The 16,418-nt window shown below is 37.7% G+C and overlaps 2 protein-coding genes across 2 annotated transcripts; both read right to left on the bottom strand.

Moving 5' to 3' along the window:
- Positions 1-15: 15 nt before the first annotated feature.
- On the bottom strand, positions 16-8,080 carry LOC149737284 (uncharacterized). The gene is made up of 18 exons (XM_089876055.1): positions 7,885-8,080; positions 7,402-7,567; positions 6,896-7,025; positions 6,442-6,610; positions 6,222-6,327; positions 5,929-6,132; positions 5,599-5,727; positions 5,246-5,367; positions 4,977-5,065; positions 4,546-4,738; positions 4,191-4,308; positions 4,060-4,123; positions 3,959-4,009; positions 3,808-3,866; positions 3,281-3,514; positions 796-839; positions 548-672; positions 16-310 (listed from the first exon to the last, which is right to left on the bottom strand). Exons 1-18 carry the CDS (start codon positions 7,993-7,995, stop codon positions 235-237), a joined length of 2,190 nt encoding a protein of 729 aa, XP_089732181.1. The 5' UTR covers positions 7,996-8,080; the 3' UTR covers positions 16-234.
- A 508-nt stretch (positions 8,081-8,588) lies between these two features.
- LOC149737283 (2-hydroxyacyl-CoA lyase 2-like) lies at positions 8,589-16,382 on the bottom strand. The gene is made up of 16 exons (XM_089876058.1): positions 16,241-16,382; positions 16,030-16,176; positions 15,454-15,655; positions 14,741-14,869; positions 14,141-14,278; positions 13,544-13,627; positions 12,955-13,085; positions 12,550-12,685; positions 11,416-11,489; positions 11,256-11,360; positions 10,920-11,058; positions 10,524-10,597; positions 10,128-10,237; positions 9,567-9,723; positions 9,175-9,280; positions 8,589-8,893 (listed from the first exon to the last, which is right to left on the bottom strand). Exons 2-16 carry the CDS (start codon positions 16,162-16,164, stop codon positions 8,718-8,720), a joined length of 1,896 nt encoding a protein of 631 aa, XP_089732184.1. The 5' UTR covers positions 16,165-16,176; positions 16,241-16,382; the 3' UTR covers positions 8,589-8,717.
- Positions 16,383-16,418: the final 36 nt, after the last annotated feature.

Here is a 16,418-nt window from a genome sequence, read left to right as displayed (position 1 = left end):
TACAGCAGTTGGTGGCGCAAAAAACACACGGTTTATTTTTTTAGGGGAGCGAATAAAGCTAATTGTTTACAAAACAGGATTTAATATTTGTTAAAATAAAACTAAGAAATATATACCACACGATGGATACAAAGATTATTACATCACAATACATAAATGTTCTTGGACACTTAACAACAATTGCTCCAACCCAGTGGTCATTAATGGGTTGTACAAATTGTCGGTGTCGTTCAATCACATAACAATACACATTCTTGATTTCTTTTTATCATCAGGTTGCGGCGGCTTCAGTTCTTTTATGACATCATTACTGCAAACAAAGGGATTGTTAATTAACAATTAAACATAAAGGCTCGTTGTTTGACTGCTAGGTGTAACGACCCCGCTTTTTTAATTCAATATAAATATATTTTATCCGCAAGCATGTTTTAATGACTGTGGTTTTGTTGATATATTGTGTCTTTTCGTTTAAAATATTTCTAAATCTTCGCTACCGTAATCGAAGCCACAAATAAAGTAATTATTATTAATTGATGACATCACAAACCTCTTTGTTTCAAACTCCTCCCCATTGTTCGTCGGAACCGTGCCATAGATGGATGATAATGGGGGAGCATCGGGGGAATCCCCATGTAAAGTGTCATCATTCGGGGTAACTTGGGGGTTTCCCACCTGTGAAACATGGGTGACGGCTAATATGGGGGCTGGGGTAATTGAACAATGTTACCCAATATTTTGTTAGATAGTTATATATATTACTTTCAAACATAAAAAAAGTATATATTGCGCTCAAACCTGGGTCTCGTCGGGATCTCTTCGGATGGATTCGTAAGTATGTTCTGTTAATATAACAATAACTTAGTATGACATCATAGGCAAACAAACAATTACCGCCTTTTTATCAAGACTTTATTATAACGCAACAATGTTTCAACATTATTATTATTTAAAGTTAAACTTCTAATTAAAAGAAGCGTTTGTATAAAGAATTACCATTTATAGTTGCCGCCCCCATGCTCACAGTCGCACAACAATCTATTTCAACCATAATATTCAACATTATAATCAACGTTATAATCAACGTTATAATCAACATTATAATCAACATTATAATCAACATTATAATCAACATTATAATCAACATTATAATCAACATTATAATCAACATTATAATCAACATTATAATCAACATTATAATCAACATTATAATCAACATTATAATCAACATTATAATCAACATTATAATCAACATTATAATCAACATTATAATCAACATTATAATCAACATTATAATCAACATTATAATCAACATTATAATCAACATTATAATCAACATGATAATCAACATTATAATGAACATAATAATCAACATTATAATCAACATTATAATCAACATTATAATCAACATTATAATCAACATTATAATCAACATAATAATCAACATTATAATCAACATTATAATCAACGTTATAATCAACATGATAATCAACATTATAATCAACGTTATAATCAACATTATAATCAACATTATAATCAACATGATAATCAACATTATAATCAACGTTATAATCAACATTATAATCGACATTATAATCAACATTATAATCAACATTATAATCAACATTATAATCAACATAATAATCAACATTATAATCAACATTATAATCAACATTATAATCAACATTATAATCAACATTATAATCAACATGATAATCAACATTATAATCAACATTATAATCAACATGATAATCAACATTATAATCAACGTTATAATCAACATTATAATCAACATTATAATCAACATTATAATCAACATTATAATCAACATTATAATCAACGTTATAATCAACGTTATAATCAACATTATAATCAACATTATAATCAACGTTATAATCAACGTTATAATCAACATTATAATCAACATTATAATCAACGTTATAATCAACGTTATAATCAACATGATAATCAACATTATAATCAACATTATAATCAACATTATAATCAACGTTATAATCAACATGATAATCAACATTGAATCAACATTATAATCAATAATCAACATTATAATCAACATTATAATCAACATTATAATCAACATTATAATCAACATTATAATCAACATGATAATCAACATGATAATCAACATTATAATCAACATTATAATCAACATGATAATCAACATGATAATCAACATTATAATCAACATTATAATCAACATTATAATCAACATGATAATCAACATTATAATCAACATTATAATCAACATTATAATCAACATGATAATCAACATGATAATCAACATGATAATCAACATTATAATCAACATTATAATCAACATGATAATCAACATGATAATCAACATTATAATCAACATTATAATCAACATTATAATCAACATGATAATCAACATGATAATCAACATTATAATCAACATTATAATCAACATTATAATCAACATGATAATCAACATTATAATCAACATTATAATCAACATTATAATCAACATGATAATCAACATGATAATCAACATTATAATCAACATTATAATCAACATTATAATCAACATGATAATCAACATTATAATCAACATTATAATCAACATTATAATCAACATGATAATCAACATTATAATCAACATTATAATCAACATTATAATCAACATTATAATCAACATTATAATCAACATTATAATCAACATTATAATCAACATGATAATCAACATGATAATCAACATTATAATCAACATTATAATCAACGTTATAATCAACATTATAATCAACATTATAATCAACATTATAATCAACATAATAATCAACGTTATAATCAACATTATAATCAACATTATAATCAACATTATAATCAACATTATAATCAACATTATAATCAACATTATAATCAACATGATAATCAACATTATAATCAACATTATAATCAACATTATAATCAATATTATAATCAACATAATAATCAACGTTATAATCAACATTATAATCAACATTATAATCAACATTATAATCAACATTATAATCAACATTATAATCAACATTATAATCAACGTTATAATCAACGTTATAATCAACGTTATAATCAACATTATAATCAACATTATAATCAACATAATAATCAACGTTATAATCAACATTATAATCAACATTATAATCAACATTATAATCAACATTATAATCAACATGATAATCAACATTATAATCAACGTTATAATCAACATTATAATCAACGTTATAATCAACATAATATTCAACATTATAATCCTAAGTATCACCTGGTGGATTTTTTGGGGAAAACCTTGTAGTTTTGTTGATTGTTGAATAACTTGAATCGGATAATATCTTGCGCGCTGGTTTAATAGGGGGGGTTTTAGAGCGCTGGGGAAGTCCCACCAGGTGTTCCACCTTCAGGGGGGTTTCCTCATGTTTATCGGGGGTTTTCCCATCCCCAGGGGATTCCCCATGTTTTAGTTTTCTTGGAAGAGGGTTCGGTTTCGGGATTGGTGGGTCTGGGGGGTAAGAGGGGTGGTTTGTAAAGTTGAATAAAAACATAATATAAATTTATTGCTTTTCTTCGGACGCTTTTTTCTACACTTTTTGCCCGTAGCGTGTTGATAACGACTGTCATTTTGCCTCTGATTCCTTCTCTTTGTTGTTTTAATTAATTTGATCTTCGCTATCGTATTCGAAGAGATAGACATGGAAATATGAGAATTGGCGGGAAATGACATCAAGTTACATTCATTCAAACATTAGTTACGCGACGATAAACAAGCATTCAATACGATACAAACACCGTCACCTTCATCCGTTGCCGACGAAACATCCGTCAAACTTTCGGAGATCGATTGAAGCTGATCCCTGGTATAAATGGGCACTTAAGTTGAGGATAAATGGGCACGTGGTGACATTAAACCAAAATAAATATTAATTGTCCAAATATTCAAACCTACCGAACAGCTTGGTTATAATTTATGTTGCTGCCTCTGTTGTCTCTTAGTAACCTGGTAATAATGATGTCATTATGATGATGTAACAATGATGTCATAATTACTTATCGTATTCTTTTTCCTCTGTCGTGATTGGTCGATTACTCGGGGAATCGAGATCAAGTAAACCTAACATAAAAAATTTTATAAAAAAACACCATTTATATAAAAAAATTACTGAAAAATATGAACAAACCTTGACTGGAGTTTAATTTTCCCGACTTTCTACGACTTCCTTGTAAACTTGAGTGGCGGGGTAAGATGGTACGCTTAATATCCGGGTCGGAATCGTCCGAACTTGAAGGGTAAGAGTCCTGTGGGGGTGGTGTGGGGTAAGATGGGACATGTATAGTAGGCTGGGTGAAGGTTTTACTCCTTTTTATTTACATAGTAAACGAATATTATTCACAGAATTATATAACTCTATCCCAAGGACTCTAAAACAGGGTTGCTAATTTTTGAAACATAGTTAGTTGTATGTGTTGTTATGAGATAACGGTATCCCATCTTACCCCATCTTACTAACATTAACAATATCTATTGTTACGTACCAGTCCATCCATTGTTACGACATCGTGTGCGGTGAAGGATGACAACCCCCGATTAACGAAGCGTAGTGGGCGACCGTCACGACCGAACTCTCGACGACCCCGTGCGTAATTATGGGAAATTTTGATTGGCTGAGTATTGGGGGCGTCGACCTGGATGGGCGGTTCCTCAACCGGGGGCGGGGCTTCTATTTCCCTGGGTGGGGTAATTAGATAAGTGGGGTAAGGGGGGTTAGGGGGTTAAGGGTTAGGGCATGGCTGCTACGAAACGAACAATCTGTTGACGATTACTCGGTTACAAAGTCAGAAATGTTGGGAAGATTTTGTCGCTGTTTGTCTGTTGTGTTGATTGAAACCAAGTATTTGTAAGATCCGTGAGTTTACAAAGTTTATTTAAACGATATTTATTCCATCATTATGGATATCGGTGCTACCTGTGTCTCGGTGTTGGAGGAACGTGTTGTAACATCAAGGCACGACTTAAGTTTTCAACCAATTTGTCCTGAGTGGCTTTCGTGGTGTCCTGAGGGTCAGTGTATTCACAATATTAATGCTGTTATGAACAATAAGCTGCTACCATTGAGGGCGTATGTGTCCTTGAGCAAGACACTTAACGGCAATTGCCCAAACTCAGTGGTCACTAATGAGTTGTTATCAGCCATATATAAAACAACTGTCATCTGCCACACACGACTCCACCTACCTTGCTCTGGGCTTGTAATATAATGGCTTGTTTATATTGTTTCACAGCCTTGTTGTATTTCCCATAATAAACGTAAACCCTCCCCAACCCATCGTGGACTTGCCATTGACCAAGTTTGTCGTCTGAAAGTTATTGAGGTTGGGATTATAATGGGATTATTATAATAACAGCATAGGCGTAACACCAGGGGTAACAAGGGTGGCAAGTTGCCCCAACTATTGAAACCGGGGCAACATCATATCCGGTTTTAAACCTAAAATAGTTTTAACAATGTCACCCTGAATTTGTGCAATACTCAAAAAAGTGACGTGTATGATTATGACATCATAGTATTACATTATGACATCCTATACCTGAATCTTTAAAAGCTTGTAACGCATGAATAAATGCTTCTGCTGCATCATCGATTCGTTGAGCATGAGTCAGCGCGTTTGCAAGGTTGCAAAAACATTGTCCTTGTGCGTTCCTGTTGCCAAGGTTACCTACATGCAAGAATCAACGTGAGTTTATTGTATGTTGGGTTTGACGGCCACAATTTTTTACCGATGCTCTTTCAATGCTATTTTATCAACTGTCGCCTTCTTGCTACTTCCCTTCTCTTTACTATTTGTAATAACTTGATCTTCGCTATCGTGTTTAAAGAGATAAAATACTTATATTGTACCTGTCGCCACTCGACTTACCATGTAGTTTGATCGCTTTCTCATGCCAGGGGATTCCCGCGGTAAACTCCCCAAGTCGATTCTTAACGGCCCCCATATTCTGCATCGCCACGGCAACCAACTGTTTATCCTCACTCAACCGTAACACGTCATCGAAGCAATCAACCGCGACCGCAAATCTTCCAAGCAACGAATATTTCAACCCAAGTTCCGTCAACACTTTACCTGCGGAGGAATGAACATCCTCGTTAAACATGAGTGTTGTACGCCCACAATGGTGGTCTCCATATGCGAACCCCAACCACCCAACTTACATTTTGCAACGTTGTTCTTTATTTTATCGCAATTATCCAAACATTCGTCCAGAATTGAAAAACAAGAATTATCCAAAACAGGGGAATCTCCAAGAACTGCCTCAACCTGAAAACATAGAAATAATATACACACTTGTCGTAACATAGAAATAATATATACACATGTCGTAACATAGAAATAATATATAGACCTGTCGTAACATAGAAATAATATACACACATGTCGTAACATAGAAGAACACGCCTCTTCGTATAATTGTTCATCCATATATATGTTTATGACATCATAATACACCCCTCGTGCCCTAATATGGTCCCCGTGCTTGAGGTGCATCGCGGCCACTTTGTCCATCGTCGAGCACAACATCGCCCTCCGCTGGGGGCTTAACCTGGTTGATAATTACGTTAATACAATTTTGTTTTTAAACAACTGTCATTACAATGATACTTAATACTGTATTGTAGATTTAGCAGCCACACATTTGTTCCACACTTTTACTCGAGTATTTTTACCAATAGCGTATTTTAACGACTGTTGTTTCGCAGCTAATTTCCTTCTCTTCGTTGTTTTAATTAATTTGATCTTCAATATCGTATTCGAACAAACAAATAACAGAACAATATATTATGATGTCACTAATATTTGTGACATCATAATTAAAACAATGACTCACTTAAAATCGCTGATTGCACTTTCATAATAACGTATTGTGATGTCATAGTTGTTCATTTTCTCGTAACCGTAACCGATATTATACAAAACGTCACCGCGGGTGATTGACGGGTAGTTATCACCAACGTTTTCTGTGAGAATAATAATAATCAAAGTTAGTGAATGAAACTTATTCCGACCTGGATACAAACGACCTGACTATTGTGCCAAATGTTTCTATAAGCAAGATTTCCCACAGAACGATACTGGACAGAATAATCAACATACATCAAATGCAGTTCCCCGATAAGACTGTTATATGTAATAACCAACATAGGCACCAAACCTGGGGTGGCAGGGTGGGCAAGCCAACCCTGGAATTTTCTGCACTGCATTAATCAGTAAACATTACAACCAATAAGTTAGATTTATTTCACAGGATTGTGTCTAACTATCCCTGCCTCCCTGGGTTCAATAAGTTACAGTCACCCCCTCGTATACATAAATACTGATACACACCCAACTTACCCACAGGGGCGGGGTCAACATTGTTGAGTATTGACCCCAACACCTCCACCCCACGCTCAAAGTACCCGGCAGCGATATACGCGGCCCCAAGGTTGAACACGCACGATGTCTCCAACCCACTTCGGTTGTTGAGTAATAATACGTGTTTGTAAGCGAGGACAAACTCCTGTGTGATGTCATAAGTGTTAGTTGTGATGTCATACATACATGTTTGTTGATCTAAATTAATCAAGAATTACAAAAAATAAATCTCGCTGTTGTTACAGATTGTTAAAGGGTCATATTGTATGGGCGAGGTATTTTGGGAATTAAAAACTTTTGCACAAATGGGTTGTACGTCAGCGAGGTCTTTATTAAAGGTTGTAGGATTTGGGCCAAATATCTAAAACAGCCATCAAACTTGTTATATTTAAAGGAAAACTACATTGATTTCACAACAGCCTTAAACAAGTGACATCTACAGCACCACCTAGTGGTTGTTACCTGCACAGCACGTCCATGGTAACTTGCGTCACGCTTCGCTTCCTCCAAATATGAATTCCCTCGTTCGGTATGAAACTTAACTTTTGAACCTGCGTCAACCTCTGCTGACATCGTGTGGTTCGCCCAATATTAGTTAATTATTCATTAAAATACAAAGACATCAAATATATGGCAACCTGCAGGGAAGTTGGTTCCCGATTAGAAAGATGTTTCGCGAACAACTTTGAGGGTGGTTTTACAGATATTTTTTATTTAACTTTATTTTTAAGGTCTAATATATTGATTACAATTAAAACCAATTTTTTAGAGAAAATTTGGATGCTAGTAAAGAATCCTCCCCTCCCCCTTTATCTGCTAACCATCAACCCCTAGGTTAGGGGGTTAGTTGTTGATGGTTAGTAGTTAGTGGTTAGCAGATAAGATGGGGGGGGGGAAGACTCTTCAGAACTCTTCCCCCCACCTTATTTGCTAACCATCAACCACTAACACTTTCCACCAGCCTATTCTACAATGTACCGGAAGATTCTTCACTGCTGCCAAAAACTAGTTGAGTGAACGCCAAATAAAAGCGTCGAACCCAAGGTACAATATTAACTATTTATTTATCGATTCAATAATTATTAACATAAATATTCGGCGAAGCTATTTACGCGCGAAGGTTGCTATGGTTATGTAGCGCTACCACGCGGATATAACAATCAACATAGACATCTAAACATTTTATTCACTTTATGACGTCACAATCACGGTTACAATAATCACGATTATTCAATTGTTTGAAAGCAGCGAATTTGATATATTAACAATAAATGATTTATTACACGATTATGACATCACACAGAAATAGAACCATCGCGGAACGCGGTCTTCCCGATAAGCACATTCACCAACGCAGGTACTTTATCCTTGCGCGAAACTTCTTGAGCTTTCTTCAAAGTTTCCAATATTTCGTCATCTTTGTCCAATAGAAATCCTTTACCACCGTAACCGTCGGCAACCACGTGGTAATCTGGATTTATTCGTTATTCAGAAAAATATTTTAAGAACAACTGAAGCCAAACTTTAAAACTGATGAGATATTCTTGGGGTTATATATTTTCATTTTCCTTTTCTTTTTCTAAACCATTTGTATTAAACTGCTGTTAATCATAAACTGTAAAAAACCTTATATTTAATTTCATTGTAAAATCCTTAGAAACCGCAGCGATTACCAACTAACATATGATGACTTTACAGTTGTAATGCATGAACTCAAAGCTGGAATTTGAACCTAAACCAAATATACCTCACCTGTGTACCTCAGCCCACAAGCAACATTGCTACCAAACATTGGAACTTGTTCGCGAGATATTTGGGTCCAACCAGCGTCGTTTCCAACCACAGATATAACCGGCAACTGTGTATTTAATATACTTTAGGATGAGTAAGTGTAAATTATTTATCCTCGCGCTTACGAGTTACCACGCATGTAACTTTGTGGGCGATTGTTTTTCTGTATATGGCTAATAATCTGGACAATCCATAAGTGGCCACTAGGTTGGAGCAATTGCCGGCAAGTGTCTTTCCCAAGGACACATACGTCCACAATGGTAGCAGCGTCGAGCCTTACAATATAAGAGGCTACACACGTTATACTGTCACAACCCGATTTATATCCATCATAATATAAAGCCCCCACAAACCTGGTGTCTATGAAAGGTATCATACTCGGCCACGCTGTACCCGAGCGTCCCGTCTCCATATATTATCCAAACGTCAGAATCGGGGCACACCAACTTTGCCCCGAGTGCGAACCCCCCACCCACACCAAGAGTTCCGAATGCACCGGGGTCCAACCATCTGGGGGTAAGAGGGGTGAAAGGGGGTTAACTTTATAATGTGAATATATGCAAGCAAAATATGCAAGGAGTTGTATAGGAGTCTAGGAGAGTTCATGAATTATATAACTGATAAATTCAATAAACCTTGTCATGGACTCATCGTTAACAGTCACTTTGGCAAGAAGGAAACCAACCGCTTTGCCACGACACATGAACGAAATTCTTTATTTGATCCTTCGCTTCAATAATGGTTTATATACATACAAGGACCAGGGTTAATGGGGTTGGGTGACCTAGTAATATGTTATTTAAACAAACTCTGGCCATATAGTCATATATAGGGTGGGAGAGGAAATCATCGGGGTTCGTGGACAGTGGGCGTAACAAAGCTTGTATAGTAGCCAAGGTTAACCACACGCCCACCTTAGCGGACCACGAGGACGCACGACGTACGCAGCTGTTCCGACAAAGTCCCCGCCATCGGCAACTATGATGCTGTTGTCGTCCATCATCGATTCCAAAGAACTTAATACCTGGTTGTGGAAGTGGGGTGTTGGTATTGTATTGTATGGGTGCATGCGTTAATGCAGCATGTTTATGGTTGTTTAACAGCCGGGGTTTAACTTGACATTGTATGGACATTGTGTTTTGGTTTCATAACATATAGCGTGTATAACGACTGTTGTTTTGCTGCTAATTTCCTTTTCTTTGTTGTTTTAATTATTTGATTTTTTTATGGTATTCCAGGAAATAAACATGTTACCACCCCGAGTGGTACTTGACATCGGTACCTTTGTATTCCAAGATATCAAACATTACCTTGATTGGGTTAAGATGGGCTTGTGTCGGTTGTTCCGCGAGTTCAGCGTTCTTCTTCTCTTTATCAATGTCACCTGTGTAACAATGGATATTAGTTCACATGAAATAACGTTATGACATCATAGACACCAAACCTGGGGTGGCAGGGTGGGCAGGCCAACCCTAGAATTGTCTACACTGCATCAGTAAACATTACAACCAATCAGTTAGATTCATGCCTTAACGCATGTTACTGCTATGTTGGTTTTCAACAAAATATAAATTTTAATTCTTTTCTGAAATATTTTTGTAAATAAGACTTGATTCCCATCATCATTATGACATCATCATCATCATCATTATGACACAATAACTTATATTAACGTCGTTAACAAAACGTTCCGCTTGATCGGTCACCCTGTTTAAGTTGCGTCAGCCAATCAGAGGGCGGTGTGTATTGAAGGTCTGACGCGAGTTCGACCAATAAGCTCGCAGCATCAGCCTGGATCGCTACCGTGGGTTTCCAAAACATATCCGAGTTTTTGTAAAGTTGGCTCTGTTGGAATAAAAGGGGGGTGGGGGTTAGTTGTGGTGGTTGGTTGTTTTGTAACCCAGAGGTAACAGGTTCAAGTCTTGATGCTGCTACCATTGTATGCATATGTTTATAAATGGTGTTCTTGGCCAAGACACTTATCAGCAGTTACCTGGAGGATAAATAAGTTACACCCAACACAATACCCATTATGACATCACCTTGCTTCGATTAACAGCGATGATTGTTTGTTTCCGTGGAAGCAATCGACCGTAACCGAGTCGGAAGTCGCAAACGTTCCCAGCGAGAAGAACCAAGTCCGCTTCCTACATAGAAATAACATGTTACAATAGACATAATATATAAACATAGATATCTTACTTTAAGGGCTGCACGTCGATTTTGTCTGATATGAATCGGAGAATTTCTGCCGAGCAGACCACGAGACATACCTCCTGTAAGTGGATGACGTTAAAACTACGTTAGTGTTGTATAAATGCTGGAACTGTAAACCCCCCCATATATAACCCCCACCCCCCACATAACCCCCCCATATAACCCCGCCCCCCACATAACCCCCACCCCCCATATAACCCCGCCCCCCACATAACCCCCGCCCCCCACATAACCCCCGCCCCCACATAACTCCCGCCCCCACATAACCCCGCCCCTAACATAACCCCCACCCCTAACATAACCCCCACCCCCCACATAACCCCCACCCCACACATAACCCCCGACCCCCCACATAACCCCCACCCCCACATAACCACCGCCCCCCACATAACCCCGACCCCCCACATAACCCCACCCTCCACATAACCCCCTCCCCTAACATAACCCCCGCCCCCACATAACCCCCCGCCCCCCACATAACCCCACCCCTAATATAACCCCCACCCCTAACATAACCCCCACCCCTAACATAACCCCCGCCCCCCACATAACCCCCACCCCACACATAATCCCCGCCCCCCACATAACCCCCGCCCCTAACATAACCCCCGCCCCCCACATAACCCCTAACATAACCCCCACCCCTAACATAACCCCCACCCCCCACATAACCCCCACCCCACACATAACCCCCGCCCCCCACATAACCCCCACCCCACACATAATCCCCGCCCCCCACATAACCCCCGCCCCCCACATAACCCCCACCCCTAACATAACTCCCACCCCTAACATAACTCCCGCCCCCCACATAACCCCCACCCCTAACATAACCCCCGCCCCTAACATAACCCCCACCCCTAACATAACCCCCACCCCTAACATAACCCCCGCCCCCCACATAACCCCCACCCCACACATAACCCCCCCCCCACATAACCCCCATCTTCCACATAACCCCCGCCCCTAACATAACCCCCACCCCCCATATAACCCCGCCCCCCACATAACCCCCGCCCCCCATATAACCCCCGCCCCCACATAACCCCCCCACATAACCCCACCCCCCACATAACCCCCACCCCCCACATAACCCCCCCCCACATAACCCTCACCCACCCAGAAAACAGGGGATTCCAAGTTTTTCAAGCGAGCCTCGTAGTTTATCGGCCACCACCGGAGGCAGCATCACTTGGCTGCCGAGCACGAACACGGGGCGTTTCGCACGAGTGACCAACTCCACGCAACTCTGGATCTGTGGTGTAACATTGTTGTCTTTATAATGAATGTTGTTGATAATATTCTCATGGTGTTATGCCTCAGCGGTTACAGGGTAAGTTTCAAACCCAGAGAATACGAGTTCAAGCCTTGATCCTACCCTGTGTCATTGGGCAAAACACTTAGCGGTAATTGCTCCAACCCAGTGGTCACTAATGGGTTGTAGCACCGTGGGTGTTGGGTAATGAGCCAACTCTTGATCAAACCCCAGGTCCCGTCGTTACCCACCACACAAAAACTACCCACCTGTTCTTTTGTAGCGCGTGGTACATTAACTTTGAGTGGCGTCATCTCGCGTGCCTCAAACGCACCGGCGAACAAATTACAAAGGTAGTTCCCCATGTACCAGTTGACGATCCGTTGCTTCAAGTTACGAGCTGGAATGATAAGGGGTTAGTGTGGGTGGGGTGGTGTATAACACAAGTGTTCTGTTTCATACACCTCGTGATTACAAGTTACCATGTATGTAACTTTGTGGGTAATTGTTTTTTTGTTTGTTTTTATTTTCTTTATATGTGGCTGATAATTTAGACAACCCATTAGTGACCACTGGGTTGAAGCAATTGTCGTTAAGCGTCTTGCACAATGACACATACGCCCACAATGGTAGCGGTGTCAAGCCATCATCACCATGAATATGATCCAACAATTCATTTCACATAAGTGTTTGTAAATCAATAATCTACATATGTGATGTCATAATCGTGTATGTGTGATGTCATAATCTTGTATTATGAAAAAAAGCTTTTTGTTTGACCAAGTACATGATATAATATATTTTATTTTTATGTTAATAATACTATGTTTATGGTATTAATATTATTTCTATTGTTACCTTTCCCGGACGACGACATTATTTCCTTCTGCACGAGATGATACGGATATAATGTGTCTATGGGAAACTCAACGAACACCGGACCTGCGTCGTTAATATTTAATTAATCAAAGCTTAATTATTAATAAACCCGGTGTTAGGCTGGTTTAACGTAAGTCGTGATAATGTTATTATAAAAGTTAAATGAGGTAAATAAAAAAGTTTTGATGAATAATTTATTATTTTATAAGCCAACCTGGATTATAATAAATCCAGTGAATCTTAATACATAAAATAAATATTATAAAGTCATAAAAAAAATATAAGCACACAACATGGTTATTCGATACGAACATAACAACCCATGTCTATATATGGTACAAACACGGTGGAAATGTCTTTTTTTAGGAGGGTTCGGTTTAAACTAAAACCATATCCAGTGATGAGAGAAGTTAAAATGTAATAAAATATCCTCGGATGAAATATAATGTGCACGTGTGGTTAGATGGGGGAACAGGTTTAAATATAAAATATTATAAAACAACTTAAACTAGTTCAAAGCAATGAATCGTTATAGCTAATAAAAAGTATTATTATTATAATAAGACACATAATAACCTGGAGTTCCTGATTGAGCTTGTGATATAGCTTGTTGTAACGTTGGAATAATATCTCGGATCCTTTTAATGGTTGCCGTGTATTTACAAAGCGGTTTGAGTAACACCATTTGATCGATGTCTTGTAAAGCACCGCGACCTGTGGTTTGGTGTTTAGATATTTAATTATAAACTGTTGCAGTTATACTGTTATATTATTACTGTAATTAAAATATATATAAAGATTATTTAATGTTTCACCTGTTTCTGTGTATATTACTGTAAATAAGCATGTAACAAGATTGTAATTATGATGTATAGTTTATGTAAATTAGTAAAATTACTTGAATTCATTTTTGTGTGATTTTAATTAGGATGTTATTATTGTACAATAATTTATGAATTCAATATGTCAACTGTTGCCGGACATATTGTAATTATAATTCAATACAATTTCACAATTAAAATTATAACTAATACTAAAACATCTGTTCCCTCAATTTAATACAAGTGTTATTAATCTGAATAACAAATAAAAAATAGTTATTGTTGAAAAATATCTTTGGTGTTATTTAATGTAATATGAAGACGACCTGTGAGACTTTAAACCCCCCCCCCCCACCTTTTAATATAGAAGCGGCCGCACCCCCCATAAGCAGAAGTGGTGACTCAGCCATCTGTGCGTTCTTCACGGCGGTTATCGTGTTCGTTATCCCGGGTCCTGCTGTGACGGCTGCCACCCCTATTTTACCTACGATGTATAGGTGCAACGTTACCTTGGAAACAGGGGTGACATCATGTTTGTTTATATGAAGCCACCCCAGGGTCAATGCTCGGATGTTTTAACAAATATATCATTAATATTAATAAGATAAGCATCAAGTTAAACCTTGAAGCCATCACTGCCATGGTGGTATTGGGCAATACGTTTCTCTACATTTTGCAGAATATGCAAATTTCTATTTTAATTTAAATTGAATTTAACATCTGCCGAACAACAAGACATTATCAGGGTTTGTCATTAAGTCAAACACCTACATCATAAGCCTCAACCCTCCCTCCCTCAATGACCATTCTAATCTTAATATTCAATGACATTGAAACACATTATGACATCACTCTTGCGAAAGTTTAAAACTGAGGGGGATAAACCATATGATGTCACCCCTGTTTTAAAAGTTGACGACACTGGTTATGGGGTGGACTCTAATATGATGAGACATGTGCCGGCAAGGTTTCCAGGCACCATTACATAACACCCCAAGATACCACACCTGTACCCAATGACCACCCCTAGCAACACATACATTATAAACCACACCACCCACCACCCACCACTCAGCCTTGCCACTGCATCAGCAGCGAACACGGCGGTCACTTCATGCCTCGTATCAACGACGCGGATCCCAAGTTTCTCCGATGCAACCAGTATGGGCGATATATGCCCGCCAATCAACGTGAAGATAAATTCAACTCCGTGAGCTTTCAACGTTTCAGCGACAATTTCACCTCCGTGTTGTTGGGAGTCTTTGTCAACCTGGATGACAATAAGAACCAGTAGTAGTTGGCTTAGATACAAAATTAAAATAACAAGTTTTTTATGCGGTGTTTAGAATAAAGTACTTAGGTAGGTCCAGGATGTGAAGTTCACTAGGATTATGGAAATTAATTCCCAGCGGAAAGCGAGAAATCGAAAAGGCAAGGACCACAATACCCTTGTGACATCACAGCAAGAGTAAAAAAGGCAACACTTAGCCTCGTTAGGGTTAGTGGTTTAGTGGTTAGCACTTTTGTGGCAGCATCAGAAGTCCATGAAAGGTTTAGAAAAGAACACTGAACCCAAACTATACCCATGGATTCTTTATTAGGACTATATGGGATTCTTAACAACAAACACAGCTACCGTTATACCTTATGCAAGAATTGGTAAATGAGTCCAAACTTTTGCACGAACAGACTCGCGCCGAACAACAAACCACCGATAATGAATACGAGAACATTCTGATAAAGAAGTTCCATTATGACGTTGTCCATTATATCGCCCATGTTAAACTAACTCTGAAGTAAAAACATTGAAATTTACGAATTAAAAGAATACTTGTGAAGTGTTTTAACCACTGACGTTTTGCTGCTAATTCCTTTTCTTCGTTGTTATAATTAGTTTAATCTTCGCTATCATATTCGAACATCTCAATAATGATTTATGGTAAGCCATCTCAAATACCCGGTATCCAATTTCCCTGAGGTGCAAAGTCCGCAACAAAACAACAATCACGAATTTTATTTGATTTCTATATTTA

The sequence above is a fragment of the Ciona robusta genome, chromosome 4 (genome assembly GCF_009617815.1).
Source record: "Ciona robusta chromosome 4, ASM961781v2".
NCBI lineage: Eukaryota > Metazoa > Chordata > Ascidiacea > Phlebobranchia > Cionidae > Ciona > Ciona robusta.
Note: the sequence above shows the minus strand (reverse complement) of the source record. Positions and strands in the feature narration are given on the sequence as shown.